The 25,173-nt window shown below is 37.2% G+C and overlaps 1 protein-coding gene across 1 annotated transcript in view; it reads left to right on the top strand.

The window, feature by feature from the left end:
* LOC130683230 (serine/threonine-protein kinase TAO1-like) overlaps positions 1 to 25,173 on the top strand; it is a 52,793-nt gene that overhangs the window by 23,240 nt on the left and 4,380 nt on the right. Inside the window, 6 exon segments of the mRNA XM_057499496.1 lie at positions 748 to 1,083; positions 4,722 to 4,946; positions 13,021 to 13,149; positions 15,663 to 15,866; positions 17,151 to 17,492; positions 18,404 to 18,586. Of these exon segments, the coding sequence (XP_057355479.1) occupies positions 748 to 1,083; positions 4,722 to 4,946; positions 13,021 to 13,149; positions 15,663 to 15,866; positions 17,151 to 17,492; positions 18,404 to 18,586 (1,419 nt within the window).

The following is a 25,173-nucleotide window of genomic DNA, read 5'->3' on the forward strand; positions in this document are numbered from 1 at the left end:
CGAAATACTTCAGTAAAGTGAAATTAATAAAATCCTAATGTCATTAAACATTAGAATAACAGCAACTTTTTTAGGCTGTGGATGTAAGAAAAGACCCTCTATATACCATGGGTCTGTATTTATTATTCTGCTTATCTTAAATAATTTTGGTATGGTAAGACTATAATATTGGGGCCCAGATACCAAAGCTTGCCGGATTTGTTCAGAATAGTCTTCTAATTATGATTAAATATACAATTTTTAATTTTACACAGAAATAGATAGGAATTAATATTAAATTACTTAGTGGAAAAAGTTTAGGCTAAAGACTATATTCTGAGAAGAAAAGAAATATAAAAGGCTTCAATAAAAAATAAGTAAAAGTGATGTTTATAGGATTAAAAAAAAAGGTTGGTGTTTGTTTTCACCATTGGAATCATTGAGAAATGAGCAGCGTCCCTGTGTATACCCCGTGAGATGTGTAGTAGAAATGGATTTCAAACTAATGTCAAAAATTATAGAAAAAGACTACACTTTGGAAATAACTTGGAATTGACATGGTTGGGCTTTTTGGTATTTGCTTTTTGGTCACTTTTTTTATCTGTCAACTAACAATTGATAAACTTCCTGGTCTTGGCAAATACAAGGAATTTCTCAAAATAAACCACCAACTTTCTAAAGACTGTGTGTGCCAAGCAGTGTGCTAGGTGCTAATAATCAAGTATTTAGGAGATAAAGATATTTGAATCTAATGCTCTTTTCCCTCAGGAACTAGATTACTGTGTTGGATGGAAAGGGACAGTGAATAGTGTTGAAAGTCATCAGGCTGTTCCCAGTATGTCCAGCGGGGCCAGTAGTCAAAGCACTAGTGTCAGCAGTTTTCCAGATGCCTCAGATGATGAGAGAGAGCTAGACATGATGGAGGGAAACCACCCAGTCACGCCTAGTAGTTCTGTCATCGATTTAAAACCTGTGAGTATTTGGATTTCAGTGAAAAAAATTTCAAATTTGGTAACTAATTTTCTTAGTCTGGTTAGTCTAAGAGTTTGGGTTTTTTTTTCCTTTGATGTTTCAGAAGTTTGGAACATAATTTTAGGCAACTTATTTTAAAGTGGCAAAAGGCTTTTAAATTCCCAGTTTAATGTCTGCATTTAGGGAACATGTTTTGGAATGCAAAAAGAATATTTTTTAAATCTTAAAAGAAAGAGAGAAAGAAATGCCATATAATGTATTATCTGAAGTTACATAGATGAAAATGAAGGTATTTAAAAATAGTAAGTATACAACACGATATTAATGATAATGGTTGCCTTTGGGAAGTGGAGAAAGGGTTAAGGTGGGTGACAATCAAAAGTGATTTTTGCATTTTCCATAATGTTTACATTTTTTAAGTAAAACAGTGTAACTGTAGAAAATTACACCTTCTTGGTTTAGGAAATACGGATGTTTGCTACACTTTCACGTGTAAGATTTTAAATTTTCTTGAAAACATTTGAAGGTCAGGTAACTCCTTTTTGCAATTGATGGAAATGCTTCCTTTTTAACTTCACTATTTTCAATATTACCAAAAAGTTACTGGGCACAATAGCTAAAAGATGGAACCAACCCAAGTGTTCATCAACACATGAATGGATGAACAAACCATAATATATACATATAATGGAATATTATTCAGCTGTGAAAAGAAATGGCATTCTAATGTATGCTACAATGTGAGTGAACCTTGAAAACATGCTAAGTGATATAAGCCAGACACAAAAGGGAAAATGTTATTAGAATTCCACTTATATGAAATATCTAAAATAGTCATATTCATAGAAAGTAGATGAGAGGTTGCTAAGGGGCAAGTGGAAAATGAAATAAATACTTTTATTCTTTTTATTTTGGTATCATTAATGTACAATTACATGAGCAACGTTATGGTTACTAGACTCCCCCTATTATCAAATCCCCACCACATACCCCATTACAGTCACTGTCCATCAGCATACTAAGATACTATAAACATTGTACATGTCTTTATGTGAACATGATGTATTAATTTCTATGACAAATACATAGGGTAATATTGCTGAGTCATAGGGCATATGTATGTTGGACTTCATAAGAAACTGTCAAGCAGCTTTCCAAAATGGTTGTACTGTTTCACATCCCCATTAACAATGTATAAGAGTTGCAATTGGTTCACATATTCTCCAGCATTTGGTTTGTCAGTCTTTTTTATTTTAGCTGTTCCAGTGGGAATGAAATGGAATCTCATGATAGTTGTTTTTGCAATTCCCTATGACTGACGATGGCACCAGAATCACCTTTTCATGTGTTTATTGTCCATTTGTGTATCTCTTCAGTGAAGTGTTTTCTTAAGTCTTTTGTCTGTTTTCTTATTCCGGTGTTCATCTTTTAATACTGATTAGTAGGAGTTGTTATATACTCTGGGTACAAGTATTATATCTCAGATATGTCTTGCAAATATTTTTTCTCCATCTGTAATAAATTAAAACTTTTTAGTTTTAAAATCCAATTTAAACAACCCATTAAAAATGAGTAAAGGCCATAAAAAAGCTTCCTCTAAAATCGGGAATAAGACAAGGATGCCTACTCACAACACTTTTATTCAACAGAGTGTTGGAAGTCCTAGCTACATTAATCAGGCAAGAAAAAGAAATAAAAGGCATCCACACTGGTAAGGAAGAAGTGAAACAAAACTGTCACTGTTTGGAGATGACCCGATAGTACATAGAGAAAGCCCTAAAGACTCTACCAAAATATTATTAGGATTAATATATCAACTGTACCTCAATTTTTTTAAATGTGTTAATGACCTGAATAGACATTTATCCAAAGAATATATACAAATGGCCAAGAAGCACATGAAAAGATGCTCAATATAAGTAGTTATTAGGGAAACACAAATCAAAACCACAATGAGGTACCACCTTACAGCCACTAGGATGGCTAACTATTTTGTTTTTTTGTTAAGGTATCATTGATACACAATCTTATGAAGGTTTCACATGAGCAACATTGGTTACTACATTCATGCATATTATTGAGTCCCCTGCTAACACCAATTGAAGTCATTGTCCATCAGCGTAGTAAGATGCTATAGAGTCACTGCTTGTCTTCTCCGTGCTATTACTGCCTTCCCGTCTCCCCCTTCTACACTATGTGTGTTAATCATAATGCCCCTTAATCCTCTTCTCCCTCCCTCCCCACCCACCCTTCCCACCCCCTTCCTTTGGTGACTGCTAGTCCCTTCTTGGACTCTGTGAGTCTGCTGCTGTTTTGTTGGATGGCTAGCTATGAAAAGAGAAGAGCAAAAACAAAAATGGAAAATAACAATTAGGGAGCACATGGAGAAATTGGAACTCCTGCTCTGTATTTCTGGTAGGAATGTAAAATGTGAGCTGCTGTGGAAAACACTTGACGATTTCTCAAAAAGTTAAACATAGCATTTCCCCATGACCCAGAAATTCTACTCCTAGATATACACCCAAAACAATTGAAAGCAGGTACTTAAGCAAATGCATATACACAAATGTTCATAACAGCAGTATTCACAATAGCCAAAATGTGGAAATAACCCAGAGGTCCAGCAACAAATAAATGTATAAACAAATTAGGGTATGTGCATACCGTGGAATATTAATCACCTATAAAAAGGAATGTAGTACTAATACATGCTATACAATATGGATGAACCTTAGAAACATGCTAGGTGAAAGAAGCCAGATACAACAGGTCACATAGTATATGAAACATCTAAAATAGATCAATCCGTAGACAAAAGATAGATTGGTGGTGACGAGAAGGGGAGAATGGGGAGCACGTGCTTAACACATACAGGGTTTTCTGTTTCCTCCTGAGGTGTTAAATATGCTTTGTAACTAGACACGGGCAGTCATTGCAGAACATCATGAATATACTAAATGCTACTGAATTCCTCACATTAAATGATTAATCATACATTGTGTGAATTTTGCCTCTATTTAAGAATCCAGTTTGTACATTTTTTTCTTTATACTAAGGGCAGTGGTTGCAGAACATCATGAATATACAAAATGCTACTCAGTTGTTCACTTTACATGATTAATCTTACATTATGAATTTTGTCTCTGTTTGAGAATGCAGTTGGTACATTTTTTCATTATAATCAGTGTTTTTTGTGTCCTTTCCAAGAAATATTTGCTGCCCCAAGGTCATGACAATATTCTGTGTTTTCTTCTGCTGTATGATTCTGGATTTTAGGTTTAGGTCAAGTCATTCTTTTCAAATCAATTTCTGTATATAGAATGATTGAGCATTGATTCACTTTGAATACAGAGAACCAGTTGTTACAGCAGGGTTTGTTAAAAACACTTTCCTTTCCTCTTTGAATTAACTTGACTTTTTGGTAGCACATCAATTGACTGAATATATGTGGGTCGGTTTCCAGATTTTACTGTGTACCTTTGCTCTATTCAGTCTGTCCTTATACCAGTACCAGTGTTTTGATTACTGAAGTTTACGTCTTCCAACTTTTTATTCCCCCTCAAAATTTTGGCTATTCTAGGTCTTTTACATTCCCATTTAAATTTTAGAACCAGCTAGTTTGTCTGCTTCTTCAGATGAAATTTTATTAGAAGCTGTTGACTGGGTTCTCCTACATGAATTACCTGCTTAGTTGATAGTGGACTGGTCCAAGATGGTTTTGAAAGAAAAAGGTTTTGCTTTATTTCACTCTTTCCTCTCCATTGCTGTAGGTTACAAGGCAAATACAAGGACAGGAGCCTAGAGAACAAATGTTTTGTTACATCGAAATGAGGCGGCAACATCGAAGAAAGCTGGTGACTCTGGAAAACAAGCTAAAGGCTGAGATGGATGAACATCGTTTCAGATTAGAAAAAGATTTTGAAACTCAGTGTAACAACTTTGCGGCAGAAATGGCGAAACTTATCAAGAAACATCAGGCTGCTCTGGAAAAAGAGGTAGCTGATCAGTATTACTAATGTATTTATTCTAACTTGTGACTATTTCAAATTAACCAAGATGGCATTTTGCTATTAGGGTGTCTGTTCCCCAGAACCAAGCAAATCAGTTGAGGAAAGGGAGAAATATTTATATAATAGGTAAAATTTCCAGTGCTGAGTCTGGGAACCTGTAGATATGGGATTGATGACTTGATAGTTTTATCGTGTAACAGTGGTTAAGTCAGGTAGATCAGATTGAAGATGATGACGTGACAGGTGACAGGCCTCCTCCCAAAACCACATATAATACAAAAATATAGTTAATACAACTAACCCTAAAAGATCAACAGGAAAAAAGACTGCTTACACCTGGAGAAAAAACAAACCTCTAAAAGGTAACATATGAAAGCCGTGATCTGGAGGGACCCACACTCTTCCCCCACCCCAACTCACTGGCAGAAGGAAGAGAAATGGAGTGGGGATGGGTGGAGGCCTGGGACGGCTGAACACCCAGCCCTGGAGAGCTGCAGTGCTGTGGGAGCACAAACCCACATTGCATGGTGCTCTGGCAGTTAGTGGGGTTGGAAAGCTAAGACAGGAGGAACACTTGGAGAGACTGAGATTCCAGCTGCTTGTGGAAAATGGGGATCCATATCTGGCTGCTCTGGGACAAAAGAAAGGCAGGCAGTATGAGAGACTTCCTAACAGTGAGAGGACTACTAAAGGGGCAAGGATTACATAGGGCTAGCTGCTCAGGAAAAAGGACAGGTAGACAAAATTGTCCAGGTACACTCTGCCCAGCAGATTGGGAACTTTTCAGAAACCTCAGGCGCTACATCCCCCAGGCTGGCTACCCAGCTCCGAGGCCTTCCACCATGATACGCAGCCTGCTGCACCTTCCAGACAGCTGGCACTGGCTTGCAAACCAGCTGCCCCTGCCCTGGTGTCAGTCCAGCCAGAGGGAAGCCCTGCCTACAGCAGCTACAAATGCAAAGCATACAGGGTTACACCTGTGTGTTCGGCCCACTGGTCTGGCTGTGGAGAGAGGCACAGTAGCCAGGAAGCAGGAAACAGCTCTTCCCAACCCCCAGTGACCAGCACCACTCCCCTGCGACCCCCGACTTCCCTCCATGGGCTAAGCAGCTCCAGAGAGTAGACCTTCTGAGTAATAGAGGGTGCCACATATAGATAAGGAACATCAAAGGGATGAAACGCTTTAGAACAGATGGACCTAACAGATATCTACAGAATAGTCCACCAAAAAGCCACAGGATACACATTCTTCTCAGGTTCAACCCCTGATCCCAAAAATGCCAGAAAAAGAATCAAGTGAAAATGAACTCATCAACCTTCCTGAAAGACATTTTAAAAAGAAGTCATAAACATGCTCATAGAGGTACAGAAAAATATTCAAGAACTCAGGAACGAATTCAAGGCAGAGATCCATTCATTATGGAATACAATAGGGGGATTTAAAAGCAGATTAGATATGATAGAGGAGACAATAAATGAAAAAGACAGTAGAGAAGAGGAATACAACGAAGCTGAGGCACAGAAAAAAGGATCTTTAGGAATGAAAGAATATTGAGAGAACTGTGTGACCAATGCAAATGGAACAATATTTGTACTATAGGGGTACCAGAAGAAGAAGAGAGAGTAAAAGGGAAAGTGTCTTTGAGGAGGTAATTGCTGAAAACTTCCCCAGTCTGGGGAAGGAGATAGTCTCTCAGGCCATGGAGGTGCACAGATCTCCCAACACAGGGGACCCAAGGAAGACAACACCAAAACATATAATAATTAAAATGGCAAAGATCAAGGATAAGGACAGAGTATTAAAAGAAGGCACAGAGAGTAAAAAGATCATATACAAAGGAAAACAAATCAGGCTATCATCAGACTATGCAGCTGAAACCTTACAGGCCAGAAGGGAGTGGCATGATATATTTAATGCAATGAAGCAGAAGCAAGAATACTCTACCTGGAAAGATTATCATTTAAAGTTAAAGGAGGGATTCAACAATTTCCAGAAAAGCAAAAGCTGAGAGAATTTACCTCCCACAAACTGTCTCTACAGTGTATTTTGGAGGGACTGCTATAGGTGGAAGTGTACCTAAGGCTAAACAGCTGTCACCAGAGGTCATGAAAGCACAGTAAAGAAAGGAGAAAAATTAATTACTGAGCAAATGCAGAATTAAATCAACTACCACAAAGTAGGTGAAGGGTAGACAAAGAGTACAGAATATGATACCTAATATATAAAGAATGGAGGAGGAAGAAAAAAGAGGAAAAAAAAAACCTTTGGATTGTGTTTGTAATAGCATAGTAAGTGAGTTTAGTTAGACTCTTAGATAGTAAGGAAGTTACCCTTGAACCTTTGGTAACCACAAATCTAAAGCCTGCAAAGGCAATAAGTACATAATTATCGATAATCACTATAAATGTAAATGGTCTGAATGCACCAATCAAAAGACATAGAGTCACTGAGTGGATAACAGAAGAAGAACCGTCTATATGCTGCCTACAAGAGACTCACTTCAAACCCAAAGACATACACAGACTGAAAGTAAAGGGATGGGAAATGATATTTCATGCATCTAATAGGGAGAAAAAAGCAGGAGTTGCAGTACTTGTGTCAGACAAAATAGACTTCAAAACACAGAAAGTAAGAGACAAAGAACGACATTACAGAATGATAAAGGGGTCAGTCCAACAAGAGGATATATAACCATTATAAATATCTATGCACCCAACACAGGATTACCTACTTGTGTGAAACAAATACTAACAGAATTAAAAGGGGAAATAGAATGCAATGCATTCATTTTAGGAGACTTCAACACACCACTCACTCCAAAGGACAAATCAAGTAACATGACAGAGGCACTGAACAACACTTTAGAACAGATGGACCTAACTGATATCTACAGAATGCTCCACCAAAAAGCCACAGTATACACATTCTTCTCAGGTGCACATGGAACATTTTCCAGAATAGATCATGTACTAGGCCACAAAAAGGAGTCTCAGTAAATTCAAAAATATTGAAATTCTACCAACCAGCTTCTCAGACCACAAAGGTATGAACCTAGAAATAAATTACTCAAAGAAAGTGAAAAAGCCCACAAACACATGGAGGCTTCACAACATGCTCCTAAATAATCAGTGGATCAATGACCAAATAAAAACAGATCAAGCAATATATGGAGGCAAATGACAACACTAATTCAACACCACAAAAATCTGTGGTATGCAGCAAAGGCCGTGCTAAGAAGGAAGTTTATTGCAATATGGGCCTTCCTGAGGAAAGAAGAAAAATTCCATATGAACAGTCTAAACTCACAATTAAAAAACCTAGACAAAGAAGAACAAATGAGGCCCAAGTCAGTAGAAGGAGGGACATAATAAAGATTACAGCTCGCTTAAATAAATTGAGAAGATTAAAACAATAGAATCAATGAAAGCAGGAGCTGGTTTTTTGAGAAAATAAGCAAAATAGATAAACCCCTAGCCAGACTTATCAAGAAAAAATAGAGAGTAAACATAAAGAGTATCAGAAATGAAAAGGAAAATCACTACAGACACCACAGAAATACAAAGAATTAGAAGAGAATACTATGAAAAATTGTATGCTAAAAAACTGGATAACCTAGAAGAAATGGACAACATTCAAGAAAAGTACAACCTTCCATGGCTGACCCAGAAAGAAACAGAAAATCTGAACAGACCAATTACCTGCAGCAAAACTGAACTGGTAATCAAAAAACTACCTAAGAGTAAAACTCGTGCACCAGATGGCTTCACTGCTGAATTTTATCGAACATTTAGTGAAGACCTAATACCCATCCTCCTTAAAGTTTTCCAAAGAGTAGAAGAGGAGGGAATACTTCCACCTCATTCTATGAAGCCAGCATCACTCTAATACCAAAACTAGGCAAATACCCCACAAAAAAGAAAATTAGAGACCAATACCCCTGTGAACCTAGGTGCAAAAATACTCAACAAAATCAAATTAAAAAATATACCAACCACATCGTCTATCATGATCAAATATGATTTATTCCACGGATGCAAGGATGGTACAACATTCAGACATCCATCAGCGTCATCCACCACATTGACAAAAACAAAGACAAAAACCACATGACCATCTCCATAGAAGCTGAAAAAGCATTCAACAACATTCAGCATCCATTCATGGTAAAAAATCTCAACAAAATGAGTATAGAGGGCAAGTAACTCAACATAATAAAGGCCATATATGACAAACCCACAGCCAACATCATACTTAACGGTGGGAAGCTGAAAGCTTTTCCTCTAAGATCAGAAAGAAGACAAGGATGCCCACTCTCCCCACTTTTATTCAACATAGTACTGGAGGTCCTAGCCATGGCAATCAGACAACACAAAGAAATAAAAGTTATCCAGATTGGAAAAGAAGAAGTTAAACTGTCACTGTTTGAGATTACATGATATCATACATAAAAATCCCTGAAGAATCCACCCCTACCCTACTAGAACTAATAACTGAATTCAGCAAAGTGGGAGGATACAAAGCTAATACAGAGAAATCTGTTGCATTCCTATACACTAATGATTAACTAGCAGAAAGAGAAATCAGGAAAACAATTCCATTCACAATTGCATCAATAAGAATAAAATACCTAGGGATAAAAACAAATGAAGAAAGTGAAAGACCTATACCCTGAAAACTACAAGACAGTCGAGAGAAAGAAGATACCAATAAACATGGAAAGGAAGATTTAATACTGTCAAAATGGCCATCCTGCCTGAAGCAATCTACTAATTCAATGCAGTGCCTAGCAAAATGCCAACAGCATTCTTCAATGAACTAGATCACATAGTTCTAAAATTCATATGGTACCACGGAAGACCCCAAATAGCCAAAGGAATCATGAGAAGGAAGAATAAAGCAGGTGGGGGATTATGGTCCCTGACTTCAAGCTCTACTGCAAAGACAATTTGGTACTGGCACGAGAACAGACCCACAGACCAGTGGAACACACTAGGGATCCCAGATAAAAACCCAAGCACATATGGTCAGTAAATATATGATAAAGGAGCCATGGACATACAGTGGGGAAACAACAGTGTCTTCAACAACTGGTGTTGGCAAAACTGGACAGCTACATGCAAGAGAATGAAACTGGATTATTGTCTTACCCCATACATGAAAGTAAACTCAAAATGGATCAAAGACATGAATGTAAGTCATGAAACCATAAAACTCTTAGAAGACAACATATGCAAAAATCTCCTGAACATAAACATGAGCAGCTTTTTCCTGAACAATCTCCTTGGGCAAGGGAAACAAAAGCAAAAATGAACAAATGGGACTACATCAAGGTTCTGTATAGCAAAGGACACCATCAGCAGAACAAAAAGGCATCCGACAGTATGGGAGAATATATTTGTAAATGACATATTTGACAAATGATTAACATCCAAAATATGTAAAGAGCTTACATGCCTCAACACCCAAAAAGCAAATAACCTGATTAAAAAATGGGCACAGGATATGAACAGACACTTCTCCAAAGAAGAAATCCAGATGGGCAACAGGCACTTGGAAAGATGCTCCACATCACTAATTTTAAAAGCACAATGAGCTATCACCTCACACCAGTTAGTATGACCAACATAGAAAAAACTATGAGCAATTATGGTGGCTAGGATGTGGAGAAAGGGGATTCCTCCTACACTGCTGGTGGGAATGTAAACTGGTTCAAGCATTGTGGATAGCAATATGGAGGTTCCTCCAAAAACTGAAAATAGAAATTCCATTTAGTCTGGGAATTCCACTCCTAGGAATTTACCCAGAGAAAACAAGCTGTCAGATTCAAAAAGACATATGCACCCCTATGTTTATTGTAGCACTATTTACAATAGCCATGATATGGAAGCAACCTAAGTGTCCACTAGTTGATGGATGGATAGAGAAGAAGTGGTACATATACACAACAGAATATTTTTCAGCCATACAAAGAAAACAAATCCTACCGTTTGCAACAACATGGATGGAGCTAGAGGGTATTATGCTCAGTGAAATAAGTCAGGGAGAGAAAGACAAATACCAAATGATTTCCCTCATTTGTGGAGTATAACAATGAAGCAAAACTGAAGGAACAAAACAGCAGCAGACTCACAAACTCTGAGAAGCGACTAGCGGTTATCAAAGGAGAGGGGTGTGAGAGGGTGGTTGGGGAGGGAGCGAGAAGGGGATTGAGGCTATTATGATTAGCACACATGGTGTGGGGGGGATCATGGGGAAGACAGTGTAGCACAGAAAAGGCATGTAGTGACTGTGGCATCTTACAACACTGATGGACAGTGACTGCAGTGGGGTTTTGAGCAGGGACTTGATATGGGTGAATGTAGTAACCACATTGGTTTTCGTGTGAAACCTTCATAAGAGTGTATATCAATGATAACTTACTAAAAAAAAGTCATTAAGTATTCTGCTCTAGGCCTTGGACACTTTGGTTATATGAGGAGTTTGATAAATCAGTATTTAATTTCGGTTTCAGAAATCATTCATCATTCTCTGTATACTTTTTGGACTTAAATTTATAGTAGCATTTTTATATCAGAAGAATTGAAGAGTACTATAATATACAGAGAATGTTGAAGTAAGAGGGATTAAGAGGGTTTCAGATCCAGATTTAGCCCATTTGTTTACTGCAAATAAGTATCATTCGACTATATGATAAAGTTGCATTTTTTTAGGAGTTATGTGAAAACTTGTCTTCTAATTTCCTTGCTTTCCCATTTGTTTCAATTTATTTTGATCATCACAGTTGTCAAGTAAAATGTAAACTTCTCAATAAACTTACACTATATCTTCAAATATGTCTGGCTAGTCCACCCTGAGGCATTTATAGCTACCCTGCTCACCCTTCCCTGCAAAAAAAGAAGAATCACTCTCTCACAGTAATAGAGAATTTAGCAAAATAATTTCTGGTGTAAATGAATATTTGATTTTGAAATAATTTGGTGAGAGAATGTAAAAATATTTAGAATCGTGTTTGGTGTTTACTTTCTTGAATAATTTGTAAAGTGGTAGATACTAACATGTTTAGGAAAGCAATTCATGAAACATGATGTGCAATATGATTTTAGATTCATTTTATATATTTATATCTATGTCTATATATGCCTAGAAAAAATTAGGAAGGATCCGCACCAAAATGTTAATATTGGTTGTCTCTGGCTGGTAAAATCATACAAGATTTTTCTTCTTTGTGTGTTTCTGTATTTCCTAAATGTTCTGCAATGAATATGTATACTTCACCCTTGAATAACATAGGTTTGGACTGCACGGGCTCATTTATACACGTATTGCTTTTCAATAAACATCTTGGAAAATGTTTTGAGAGATGGTTTGAAAGATCATTTTCTTTTTTCTAGCTTTCTTTATTGTAAGAATGCAGTATATAATTTATACAACACACAGAATATGTGTGAATATCTGTTCCTGTTGTTAGTAAGGTTTCCAGTCAGCAGCATGCTGTGTTAAGTTTTTGGGGAGTGAAAAGTTATATGAGGATATTTTTTACTGTGTTGGGAGTCAACACCCCTAATCTCCACATTGTTTATGGGTCAACTATTGCATATATCATCAGAAATAAGATAATATTATACTGGGATTTAATATTTAACATTTTCATATTACTTAAAATACAAATTAAAAGTCAGGGATTAATTTGAAGATGAATGTATTACATTATTTAACATACAAGTCAAGCTAGGTAAAAGGTCATAAGTTAATTACATTTGTTTTGCTTTATTGGAGGGGTGTCAGGCAGCATACTCCAGTATGGGGGAAAGAAGGTGAAAACACTGACCCTGTAAAAGATCAGCATTTTAAAGATGAGTTCCATTTTATTGGTTCTCTGAAATTCAAATAAGGATGCTGAGTAATACTTAATAATTTACTGGATATTCTTGCTTTGGTAATGATTATACTGATGTTATATTCTTAGGTGGGAGGAAGTATCCTTGCTAATGTGTATTAAACGGCTGCTTTGAACTTATCTGCTGAGCTAATTTGATCCATTAAAAAATTTTGCTATAGGCTGAAGTGATGCCCAAAGAGGAGGAAAAATTTAAGCAACATCTACAGGCCCAGCAGAAGAAAGAACTGAACAGCTTTCTGAAGTCCCAGAAGAGAGAATATAAACTTCAGAAGGAACAGCTTAAGAAGGTATTTACTTTATAGAACTTTTCAAGCCACTTACCCGCTTACTGATTATATTCAATAGTGATCTACTCATAGAACCATTAGCATAAATTTTTCTTTTGTTTGTGGCCACTAACTATATATCAGTTTAAGTGAGGACATTGATTATAACCTATTCTCAATGGCTGATATCCTCAGTTGAGTGGGATCTAGAAAGAGTGATCTCTTGAACATTTAAATTATTTTATGAAGCTATTATTTATAATAGCTTTCCTAAGCACTTACTGAGTAACTGAGTCACTAGAAATAAAAATACTTTAGCTGTGAAAAAGAGCCATACATTTCTTCCTTTAAAAGTAAATCATACCTTCTTACTTTGGGCTCAGATTACAATAATTTGTTCTTATTCTGATTTTAACACAGAATAAGGATAAGAGGCATTTCTGCTCATCCCATTTTCTTTAATAGGAAAGCATGCTAATCATGTCTTTGTGGTTACATGATTTCATGTGTATTTGCCCTTTATGTGCTGCTTTCTTGAACTTCTTTTTATCGCAGATGTACTCTAACTTTGAGGAAAGCCATGGTTGTTCCAAGGCAATTTCTGAAAGGGGATTATTATTCAGGATAGTGGTCAGGACATGAAAATGATATGTGTCAGCTATTGCATATTTATTATATTGCAGAGAATATAAATCAACCATCTTTCCCAGGTCTAAGGTGATTTTTCAGAGAATATTAACCTTATGGTTCTTTACCTGTTATTCAAGAAAGAAACCAATTCTTTATTAGTTTTGTTGATAAGATACTCAAACACATAAATATAAAAAAATCATATAAAGTTGTAGTTCTCAACTTAAAGATGTCAATGAGAAGACAGAGATAATACAGGCATACACACAAAGAATCATTTGGCTATGTTTTTCAAAATCTCTTGCCAAGGAAATTCCCCACCCACCAAGACTTCTCCAGTTACACCCCCTCTTACAAACTGATGGGCTGAAATTTTTAGCCCATGTAATAAATTATTAGCACACAGATAAATTAATCTTGATAATATAACCATAATATCTTTGGTACAGTGCTTTTGTATGTGTAGGAATTTGACCTATAATTAGATATTCAAGTCTTATTAAGGACATATTGGTGGCACAAAGCCTTGCTATATATATCCTGCCAAGTGAGGTTCATTGATAAGATTTTTCTGACTCGAAAGAGTATAACCTGGTATGTATTCCCATTACTGTAATCTAAAAGCTAAACTCAGTACTAGAACATGGAATTTGAAAAGATGGTAAATAGGATTCCCAACTGTAAATAAATACCAACAAAATGCAGTTCTATAGTTGTTTCTTAGTGAAATGAGCTTTTCGTTTTATAAATGAATGTGTTGATTTAGATAATCCTTCAAGCATATAATTCATAGTCTAACTAATAAGTTCATTTTCTTTTAGAGGGTAGTTTTGTGTATTTGTGTGTGTGTGTGTTCATTTAGAATGATTATTATCGGTATAGAGGAAGGGACATACTAGAGTCTTGGTGGGTGGGGAGTTTCCTTGGCAAAAGATTTTGAAAAACAGCCAAGTGAGCTTTGTGTACATGCCTGTATTATCCCTGTCTTATCACTGACATCTGTAAGTTGAGAACTACAAGCTTATGAGCTTTTTATTTTTATGTGTTTGAATATCTTATTAATGAAAGTAATGAATAATTGGTTTCTTTCTTGAATAACAGATGAAGAACCATAAGGTTAATAGTCTCTGAAAAGTCATCTTAGACCTAGGAAAGATGGCTGATTTATATTCTCTACAAGGTTGATGCATTTTAGGTTGAAATATACTAGTATTAATTAGCATCCTCGGGTTTGTATCATTGAATGTATTGTCAACATTCTCATCTTGTCCAGTATAAATAAATTTTTTTTAGGTAGTTTGTGAGATGATATTTAAAATGCTGTAGAAAAACATTGGTCTTGCCTTGTACCGTGGTTATAGTGCTGAATATTAAATCCATTCTAAAAGGTCTCTATTTTCCTATAGTTTTCTTGATTTTCCATTTAATTTCCAAAGTCTTTTATACTGAACCCATCCTTAACTTTGCCAAAAACTTAGCATTTCTATTGTTGAAAATCAAGAAGTGAGACATAACTATATTTTAACCTTGATTTTAATTCGTGTGTGATTTTTACTTGAAAGCACTGCCTTCTTCCCCTTTTGGGGAGGGATTTAAAGAAAGATGCTTTACTTCATTCACCAATCATTGTGTGCTTTCAAAGCGACGAGCCATCATAAATATGGCTGTGCAAAGCTAAAAAGTATGCATGTTTTCTAGTGTATGTTTTCTCTTTTCTTGTCCTACTTCATGGATAACTCAAGAAATGGAAAAATACTACCTACCTCCTTAAGGTCATCGCCCTGCCTGCCCTTGAGAGAGGGCACAAATTAAGTACTTTTACTGAAGATTACCAGCTGCCAAATAATATATTCATGTAGTTAATTTTTATGTATTTTGAACTCAGTTGTTTTTGATCTTGCCAGGCGCTGAATGAAAGCCGGAGCGCCCCAAGGAAAGAAAAACAGGAATGGCTGTCAAAGCAGATAGAGAACATCCAGCATCTCCGAGCCGCGGAAAAGACTGATCTTCTTCAACATCAGAGACAGTGCCTAGGGCTGCAATGCCGTCGCTTCCAAAGAAAGATATTCCTTGGGCGCTGTAACTTGGAGCAGGACCTCGTCATGGAGGTTTGTTTAACTGGTGTGAAATCAGAATCTTCCTGAAAAGATGTCAGTCACATCCCACCCTCAAGGCCTGAGAGCGCTTCTGCTTCCCTTTGCCTAAGTCCTTCTTCCCTGGAAACCCAACCCACACGGTTCACCTTCTCCCTCACTTCATATCTCCCCAATTCTGATCACCAAATCCTTCTCCTTCTTTAAATATTCTTGCACTCCTCCCTCTCTCTCTCTCTCTCTCTCTCTCTCTCTCACACACACACACACACACACACACACACACACACACACACATATGCACACTTTTTTCGGGGGATCTCTCTCTCCCCAAGGAGAATGGAAATTATATGAATTCCCAGGTTCTGTTCCGGGCTTTTATATCCAGTGGATAGATATCTCCAGGCCTTATACCTAGTGGCTGGCCCATAACAGGTATTCAATAAATATGTATTAAGTAAATATTTAATAAATATCAAATCCATGAGTGAAAGAAGTATTAATTTTTAAATGTGAGAAAATTAATTGGATAATTTATGTCTTTTCATCCAAAATGGGTGCCATGAAGATATATACTACCATTTAACATATTTTTATAATCATGAAATTATTCATTGGGCATATGTAGAAACTTATGCCAATGAAAACAATGAAAAATTAACCTGTGATTTAAAGCCAGAGTTTTTCTGTTTCTGAACCCAAATTATTTTATCTCAAAACTGCTTATGTAGTTCATGTCTGTTATCATTACCGCAAGAAGGGTTGTTGTCCCTTCCCTTGCCTCATAACTTTTCTTTGACCTTTGAAAGATTAGTTAACTTTCAGGTTTTTGCTCATGGTGCTAAAGAGTAAACCCTTATGAAGTAGTTTCTACCTAGTTCAGTATCGTAAGGAAAAGACAATTGCAATAACAGTATCAGTCAGTTACTAGTACCCTACTTTTATGGGGTCCATCACAGACTATATTTACAGTTGAGATTGTCATTAAAAGAAATTGGAGCAAAATGTCTTAGACAAGGAACAGAGTAAATATACTTATTTTCTGCTTCAGAGATCTGATAAAATACTGACTGGCCAGTAAAATTATTTTATATATACTAAGTGCATGAAAAGAAATATAATTTTCTGCCATCTATATACACAGTTATCAAAGGTAATTTTAATATTTACTCACTTCACTAAATTAAAAACAAAATAAATGTTGCCTGAAGTACTATGATAAATGAAGTTCTTGGTATTCTTATGTTTTAGAGTTTGTTATAAAATTGCATGGAATCCAATGGTTTGACCCAAGTATAGAGGTACCTGTCACCTTATGATCTGAGTTTTTGTTTCCTCTTCTTTTCTATTCTAGCCTTTTCATGTAAGCATAAGCTATACCAAATGCCATATGTTAAAAATTATATGTCTTGTTTCTTTTCTTTACAGTCTAAAAAACTCCAAATCAAAAAGCAGTTCCAGGACACCTGTAAAATCCAAACCAGACAGTACAAAGCTTTAAGAAAACTCTTACGGGAATCTACACCAAAGAGTGAGCGCAAAGCTGTTCTGAAACGGCTTAAGGAGGAGCAGACCCGGAAGTTAGCCATCTTAGCTGAGCAGTGTGACCACAGCATTCGTGAAATGCTCTCCACTCAAGCCGTAAGTTTATTTTACTTAGGCAAAACAAATATAGTGCCCCTTTCCTTCCACCACATTAATAAAATCCCAACAATTAAAATATTAAGGTGGAAATGAAAACTCTGCGGCACCTTGGGAAATAGTGCTGCTGGTCCATATTCTTCTTGTTCTCAGCATTGCTTGGAAATATGCATGATGTATATATAATCCTCTTTGATACACTTGGACATGAGGTTCTCCATAGGCTCTCTGCTGGTGCCTTGCAGGGGTTTAGTACATACACCAGCAGCATATCAAGATTGGAGAAGCAGCTTTGTTAAGCAGAGTTTGAAAAGTAGTACTTGATTGGGAATCCAGGTGGTTCCATTTGAGTGCAGATACAAAATATCTGCTATGTTAAGTTTACGGATATTTTCTTAATTGGCCAGATAGTAAATATTTTAGGCTTTGTGGGCCAGGAGGAAAAATTGGGGTTATTATGTGGGTATTTACATTGCCATTTAAAATATGTCCATTTCAGATTGTAAAAACCATTCCTAATTAGTGGGCTGTTGAAAAACAAAAACAAAAATCAGGTAGCTGTTCAGATTTGGCCCATAAGCTGTAGCATGCTTGTCCCTGTTCTATAGTTATTTCCACTGGAGAGAAAAGATTCAGAGTCTTATATCAATCAGAATCTATATTTTTCTTTAAAAAAATAATGATTATTTAGGCATCATCCAAGTAGCTTATGATAGCTTTATCCTTATAATGCCATCATTGGTACTATGTTTTCCTTTTTTCGGAGATGTTTACTCCAAGATGTAAGCGAGAACAGCTGTGCCCTATAGAAGAGTAGTCTGTCTTAACTTACACCTCCTCCTTTCCAGACGTCATGAAAAGATAGCTCATAGCTCATAGGAGGATATATCTGTTTTCTTTCTCTCTTTCAGCTGCATTTGGATGAAGCACAGGAGGCAGAGTGCCAGGTTTTGAAAATGCAGCTGCAGCAGAAACTGGAGCTGCTGAATGCATATCACAGCAAAATCAAGCTGCAGGCTGAGGCACAAGATGATCGAGAGCTTCGGGAGCTTGAACAGAGGGTCTCCTACCGCAGGGCACTCATACAACAACAGGTATAAGTAATAGAAAAAAGTAATTGTGGGGAGGTGGAGTCAAGATGGCGGCATGAGTAGAGCAGTGGAAATCTCCTCCCAAAACCATATATATATATATATATATACACACATACATATTTGGTATCATTAATCTACAATTACATGAAGAACATTATGTTTACTAGGATCCCCCCTTCACCAAGTCCCCCCCACAGGCACCTTCACAGTCACTGTCCATCAGCGTAGTAAGATGCTGTAAAATCACTACTTGTCTTCTCTGTGTTGTAGAGCCTGCCCTGTACCCCCCCATATTATACATACTAATTGTAATGCTCCCTTTCTTTTCCCCACCCTTACCCTCCCTTGCCAGCCATCCTCCCCAGTCCCTTTCCCTTTGGTAACTGTTAGTCCATTCTTGGGTTCTGTGATTCTGCTGTTTTGTTCCTTCAGTTTTTCTTTGTTCTTATACTCCACATATGAGTGAAATCATTTGGTACTTGTATTTCTCTGCCTGGCTTATTTCACTGAGCATAATACCCTCTAGCTCCACCCATGTTGTTGCAAATGGTAGGATTTGTTTTCTTCCTATGGCTGAATAATATTCCATTGTGTATATGTACCACCTCTTCTTTATCCATTCAACTACTGATGGACACTTAGGTTGCTTCCATTTCCTGGCTGTTGTAAATAGTGCTGCGATAACATAGGGGTGCATCTGTCTTTTTCAAACTGGGCTGCTGCATTCTTAGGGTAAATTCCTAGGAGTGGAACTGCTGGGTCAAACGGTATTTCTATTTTAAGCATTTCGAGGAACCCTCCATACTGCCTTCCACAATGCTTGAACTAATTTAAATTCCCACCAGCAGTGTAGGAGGGTTCCCCTTACTCCGCAACCTCGCCAACATTTGTTGTTGTTTGTCTTTTGGATGGTGATATTCCTTACTGGTGTGAGGTGATATCTCATTGTGGTTTTAATTTGCATTTCTCTGATGATAAGCAATGTGGAACATCTTTTCATGTGTCTGTTGGCCATCTGAATTTCTTCTTTAGAGAACTGTTTATTCAGCTCCTCTGCCCATTTTTAATTGGATTATTTGCTTTTTTTTGTTGAGGCATGTGAGCTCTTTATATTTGGATGTCAACCCTTTATCGGATCTCTCATTTATGAATATATTCTCCCATACTGTAGGGACCTTTTCAATCTATTGATGGTGTCCTTTGCTGTACAGAAGCTTTTCAGCTTGATATAGTCCCACCTGTTCAGTTTTGCTTTTGTTTCCCTTGCCTGGGGAGATATGTTCATAAAGAAGTCGCTCATGTTTCTGTCCAAGAGATTTTTGCCTATGTTTTTTTCTGAGAGTTTTATAGTTTCATGACTTACATTCAGATCTTTGATCCACTTCAAATTTACTTTTGTGTATGGGGTTAGACAATGATCCAGTTTCATTCTCTTATATGTACCTGTCCAGTTTTGCCAACACCAGCTGTTGAAGAGACTGTCATTTCCCCATTGTATGTCCATGGCTCCTTTATCATATATTAATTGACCATATATGTTTGGGTTAATGTTTGGAGTCTCTATTCTGTTCCACTGGTCTGTGGCTCTGTTCTTGTGCCGGTACCAAATTGTCTTGATTACTGTGGCTTTGTAGTAGAGCTTGAAGTTGGGGAGCAAGATACCCCCGACTTTACTTTTCCTTCTCAGGATTGCTTTGGCTATTTGGGGTATTTGGTAGTTCCATATGAATTTTTGAACTATTTGTTCCAGTCAAAACCATATATATTATTGAAAATACAACAAATACAACTATTCCTAAAAGAGAGACCAGAAGACACAGGGCAAAAGCCAGACTACATCCACAACCTGCGAGAACCCAGTGTCTCACAAAGGGAGTGAGATACACGCTACAGCCATGTGCGACCCGAGCGCCCCTCACCCCAGCTCCTGGCAGGAGGAGAGGAGTCAGAGCGGGGAGGGAGAGGGAGCCCAGGACTGCTAAATAGCCAGCCCCAGCCATCTGCACTGCAGCACAGACACACAGTGTGTGGTGTGCTGGATGCTAGGGAAACAGGACAGGAAGACCTGTGAGTGGGTCCCCACTGCTGGCACCCCTGGGACAAAGAAAAGCGAGTGCCCTTTGAAAATCTTAAAGGGACAGGGGCTTCACAGCTGGATGGAAGCGCCCCAGCACAATCGGCCCAGTAACTGGGAATCCCAGGGAACTCCGGGTGCCCCAACCACCTGCGCAGCACGGAGGCCCCTCATTTTGATAAACAGCCTCCGGCCCGTTCCCCCTCTGGCGCAACTCCACCATAGAGGCAGTGGCCATGCCCAGAGCAACTGGGAAGAGCTTCATCCACAGCAGCTCAGCAAGAATCAGACACCCTGTCTTCGAGCAGCTGCCCAGCACAAGCCACTAGGGGTCACTGTTCTCCCAGGAGAGGAAGGCCACAAACCAGCAAGAAGGGACGTTCTCCCAGCCATCACATGCGCCAGCTCCACACAACTACCTCTATCGCCATGAAAAAGCAGAAGAATTTGATCCAGACCAAACTAACAGAGACAACCCCTGAGAAGGAGTAAACCTAACCAATCTTCCTGAAAAAGAATTCAAAATAAAGGTCATAACCATGCAGATGGATCTTCAGAGAAATATGCAAGAGCTAAGGGATAAAGTCTGGAGGGAGATTACAGAAATGAAACAATCTCTGGAAGGACTTAAGAGCAGATGACGTGCAAGAGGCCATTAATGAAATAGAAATCAGAGAACAGGAATGCAGAGAAGCTGACACAGAGAGAGATAAAAGGATCTCCAGGAATGAAAGAATATTAAGAGAACTGTGTGACCAACCAAAAGGAACAATATCCACATTATAGGGGTACCAGAAGAAGAAGAAGAAGAGAAAAAGGGATAGAAAGTGTCTTTGAAGAAATAATTGCTAAAAACTTCCCCAAACTGGGATAGGAAATAGTTGCTCAGACTACAGAAGCACACTGAACTCCCAATAGAAGGGACCCAAAGAGGACAACACCAAGACACATAATAATTAAAATGGCAAAGATCAAGGACAAGGACAGAGTTTTAAAGGCAGCTAGAGAGAGGAAAAAGGTCACCTACAAAGGAAAACCCATCAGGCTATCATCAGACTTCTCAACAGAAACCTTACAGGCCAGAAGAGAATGGCATGATATATTTAATGCAATGAAACAGAAGGGCCTTGAACCAAGAATACTGTGTATCCAGCACAATTATCATTTAAATATGAAGGAGGGATTAAACAATTCCCAGACAAGCAAAAGTGGAGTGCATTTGCCTCCCACAAACCACCTCTACAGGTATTTTAGAGGGACTGCTCTAGGTGGGAGCACTCCTAAGACTAAATAGATGTCACCAGAGGAAACACAAAAGAGCACAGAATAAAACAACCAACATATAAAGAATGGAGGAGGAGGAATAAGAAGGGAGAGAAATAAAGAATCACCAGACAGTGTTTATAACAGCTCAATAAGCGAGTTAAGTTAGACAGTAAGATACCAAAGAAGCTAACCTTGAACCTTTAGTAACCATGAATGTAAAGCCAGCAATGGCAATAAGTACATATCTTTCAATAATCACCCTACATGTAAATGGACTGTATGCACCAATCAAAAGACACAGAGTAATAGAATGGATAAAAAAGCAAGACCCATCTATATGCTGCTTACAAGAGACGCACCTCAGACCCAAAGACATGCACAGACTAAATGTCAAGGGATGGAAAAAGATATTTCACGCAAACAACAGGGGGAAAAAAGCAGGTGTTGCAGTACTAGTATCAGACAAAATAGATTTCAAAACAAAGAAAGTAACAAGAGATAAAGAAGGACATTACATAATGATAAAGGGCTCAGTCCAACAAGAGGATATAACCATTATAAATATATATGCACCCAACACAGGAGCACCAACATATGTGAAACAAATACTAACAGAACTAAAGGAGGAAATAGAATGCAATGCATTCATTTTAGGAGACTTCAACACGCCACTCACTCCAAAGGATGGATCCACCGGACAGAAAATAAGTAAGGACACAGAGGCACTGAACAACACACTAGAACAGATGGACCTAATAGACATCTGTAGAACTCTACATCCAAAAGCAACAGGATGCACATTCTTCTCAAGGGCACATGGAACATTCTCCAGAATAGACTACACACTAGGCCGCAAAATGTGCCTCAGTAAATTCAAAAAGATTGAAATTCTACCAACCAACTTCCCAGACCACAAAGGTATAAAACTAGAAATAAATTGTACAAAGAAAACAAAAAGGCTCACAAACACATGAAGGCTTAACAACATGCTCCTAAATAATCAATGGGTCAACGAACAAATTAAAATAGAGATCAAGGAATATATGGAAACAAATGACAACAACAACACAAAGCCCCAACTTCTGTGGGACACAGCAAAGAAAAGTATATAGCAATCCAGGCATACTTAAGGAAGGAAGAACAATCCCAAATGAATAGTCTAATTTCACAATTATTGAAATTGGAAAAAGAAGAACAAATGAGGCCTAAAGTCAGTAAAAGGAGGGACATAATAAAGATCAGAGAAGACATAAATAAAATTGAGAAGAATTAAACAATAGAAAAAATCAATGAAACCAAGAGCTGGTTCTTTGAGAAAATAAACAAAATAGATAAGCCTCTAGCCAAACTTATTAAGAGAAAAAGAGAATCAACACACATCAACAGAATCAGAAATGAGAAAGGAGAAATCACGACAGACACCACAGAAATACAAAGAATTATTAGAGAATACTATGAAAACCTATATGCTAACATATGGATTCCTAGAAGAAATGGACAACTTCTGAGAAAAATACAACCTTCCAAGACTGACAAAGGAAGAAACACAAAATTTAAACAAACCAATTACGAGCAAGTAAATTGAAGCAGTAATCAAAAAACTTTTGTTCTTACCTAAATAAATTGGAGAAAAAGTTGGATAGTAAAGGAAAAAACTTTAGTAATTGCTTGGGAGAGACAAGGAATAAGGATTAGGAATATACTTTATTCATTCATCCTTGGTCTGGCACTGTACAGATTGGTAGATTACTAGAAAACAAGGTAAAACCAGTTTTACACAGATGAAGAGTTAGGCTGAAAATATTATTTCTAGATGTATCTTTATTTTTTTTTACTTATTCTGTCATATACATTAGAACAAGAATCCCTAAATTCACTTGTATCTTTTAAGGTACTGAGGCTCTATGTCTGTGTGTGTTTGGAGAAAGAATAATGGGCAGAAGATTTAGAGAAAGAAAGAGAGGAAAGACATTTGTTTTGAGTAGTAGTAGAATATCAGTTGTATCCAGGATTGAATGTTATGTTCCAGAATTCCTGAGCCATAAGTTCTCAGCAGCTGGTATGGTCTTAGGTGCATTGGTCCCTTGTAAGTTACCATGTGCCTAAGGGTTCTGTCTATTAAAAATTGTCATTGCTTCTGGACTATTAATTGGCCCATAGATTTTCCTCTGTTTTCTACAGTTCTTGTGATAAAAGTAGAATACCTCATTTATATTAAGAAAATATGGTCTTAAGGTGTTGCTATTTCGCTGGCTCAGCTGTCTTTATTACTGGCTCCTTTGACAGTTACTTGCCTCTGAAATTGATCTCAATTATGTTTCTCGTTCAAGATGGGCAGATTGAAACACATATAAATTTTTAGAAAAATGTAGTTGTCCCATGTACAGAATTCATAAATCTGCCTGATTTCAACTTGCATATTTGAAATTTAATCTAAAGTTCCATCTCTTATGCTTCAAAATTATCACTAAAAGAAAAACCTATACTATTTCTGTAACAGTGTTGAGAGAGAAATATTGGTAGTTTTATTTGTATTTGTAGCTCCACCTAGTGGCTCAGTTAAAGAGTGCTAATAAGTATCTTAGGTGTAGTCTTATTTCAATATATGAACTAAGGCCTTTATGTTCTACAAAACCAGGTAAAATGTTGGCATAGAGCTGATAGCATTGCCAGAAGTGCAGTGGAACTCTCATACATTGTTAGTGCATTTTGGAAAGCAATTTGGAAGTATGTATTGATCTTTGAAAATGTTAAGCAAAGAATTTAGAGAAAAGAAATCCTGAATACAGTAAAAGCAATATGCATAAATATGTTAATTATGGCATCATTTATAATGGTTTAAAACACCTAACCATCTAAAATAATTAAGTGCTCATGACCAAGCCACTTAAAATCTTACTCAACCATTTAAATGATGGCTACAAAGATAGTAATAATGGGGAAAATGCTTATGAGGTGTTGAATAAAATAAAGACAAATCACACTTAAAGTGAATTGAACTAATGCTTATAGTGGCTATATTAATATAGGAGACTGGTTGTGATGGTTTACATTATTTTGATAATGGACATGCATAAGGTCATTTAGTATTAAAAATAATAAAAGAAACAGTGGAATAAATCTACAGTGCTTTGAGTTGCTACTTGATTTTTAGGGCTCATGTTTACATTTCAAGTGAAGTGCATGAATATAAAGCAGTTTGGGGTCAGCCAGTTGGTTACTCCCAAGGCCGTGATACACCCATGGT

The sequence above is a fragment of the Manis pentadactyla genome, chromosome 4 (genome assembly GCF_030020395.1).
Source record: "Manis pentadactyla isolate mManPen7 chromosome 4, mManPen7.hap1, whole genome shotgun sequence".
Taxonomy (NCBI): domain Eukaryota; kingdom Metazoa; phylum Chordata; class Mammalia; order Pholidota; family Manidae; genus Manis; species Manis pentadactyla.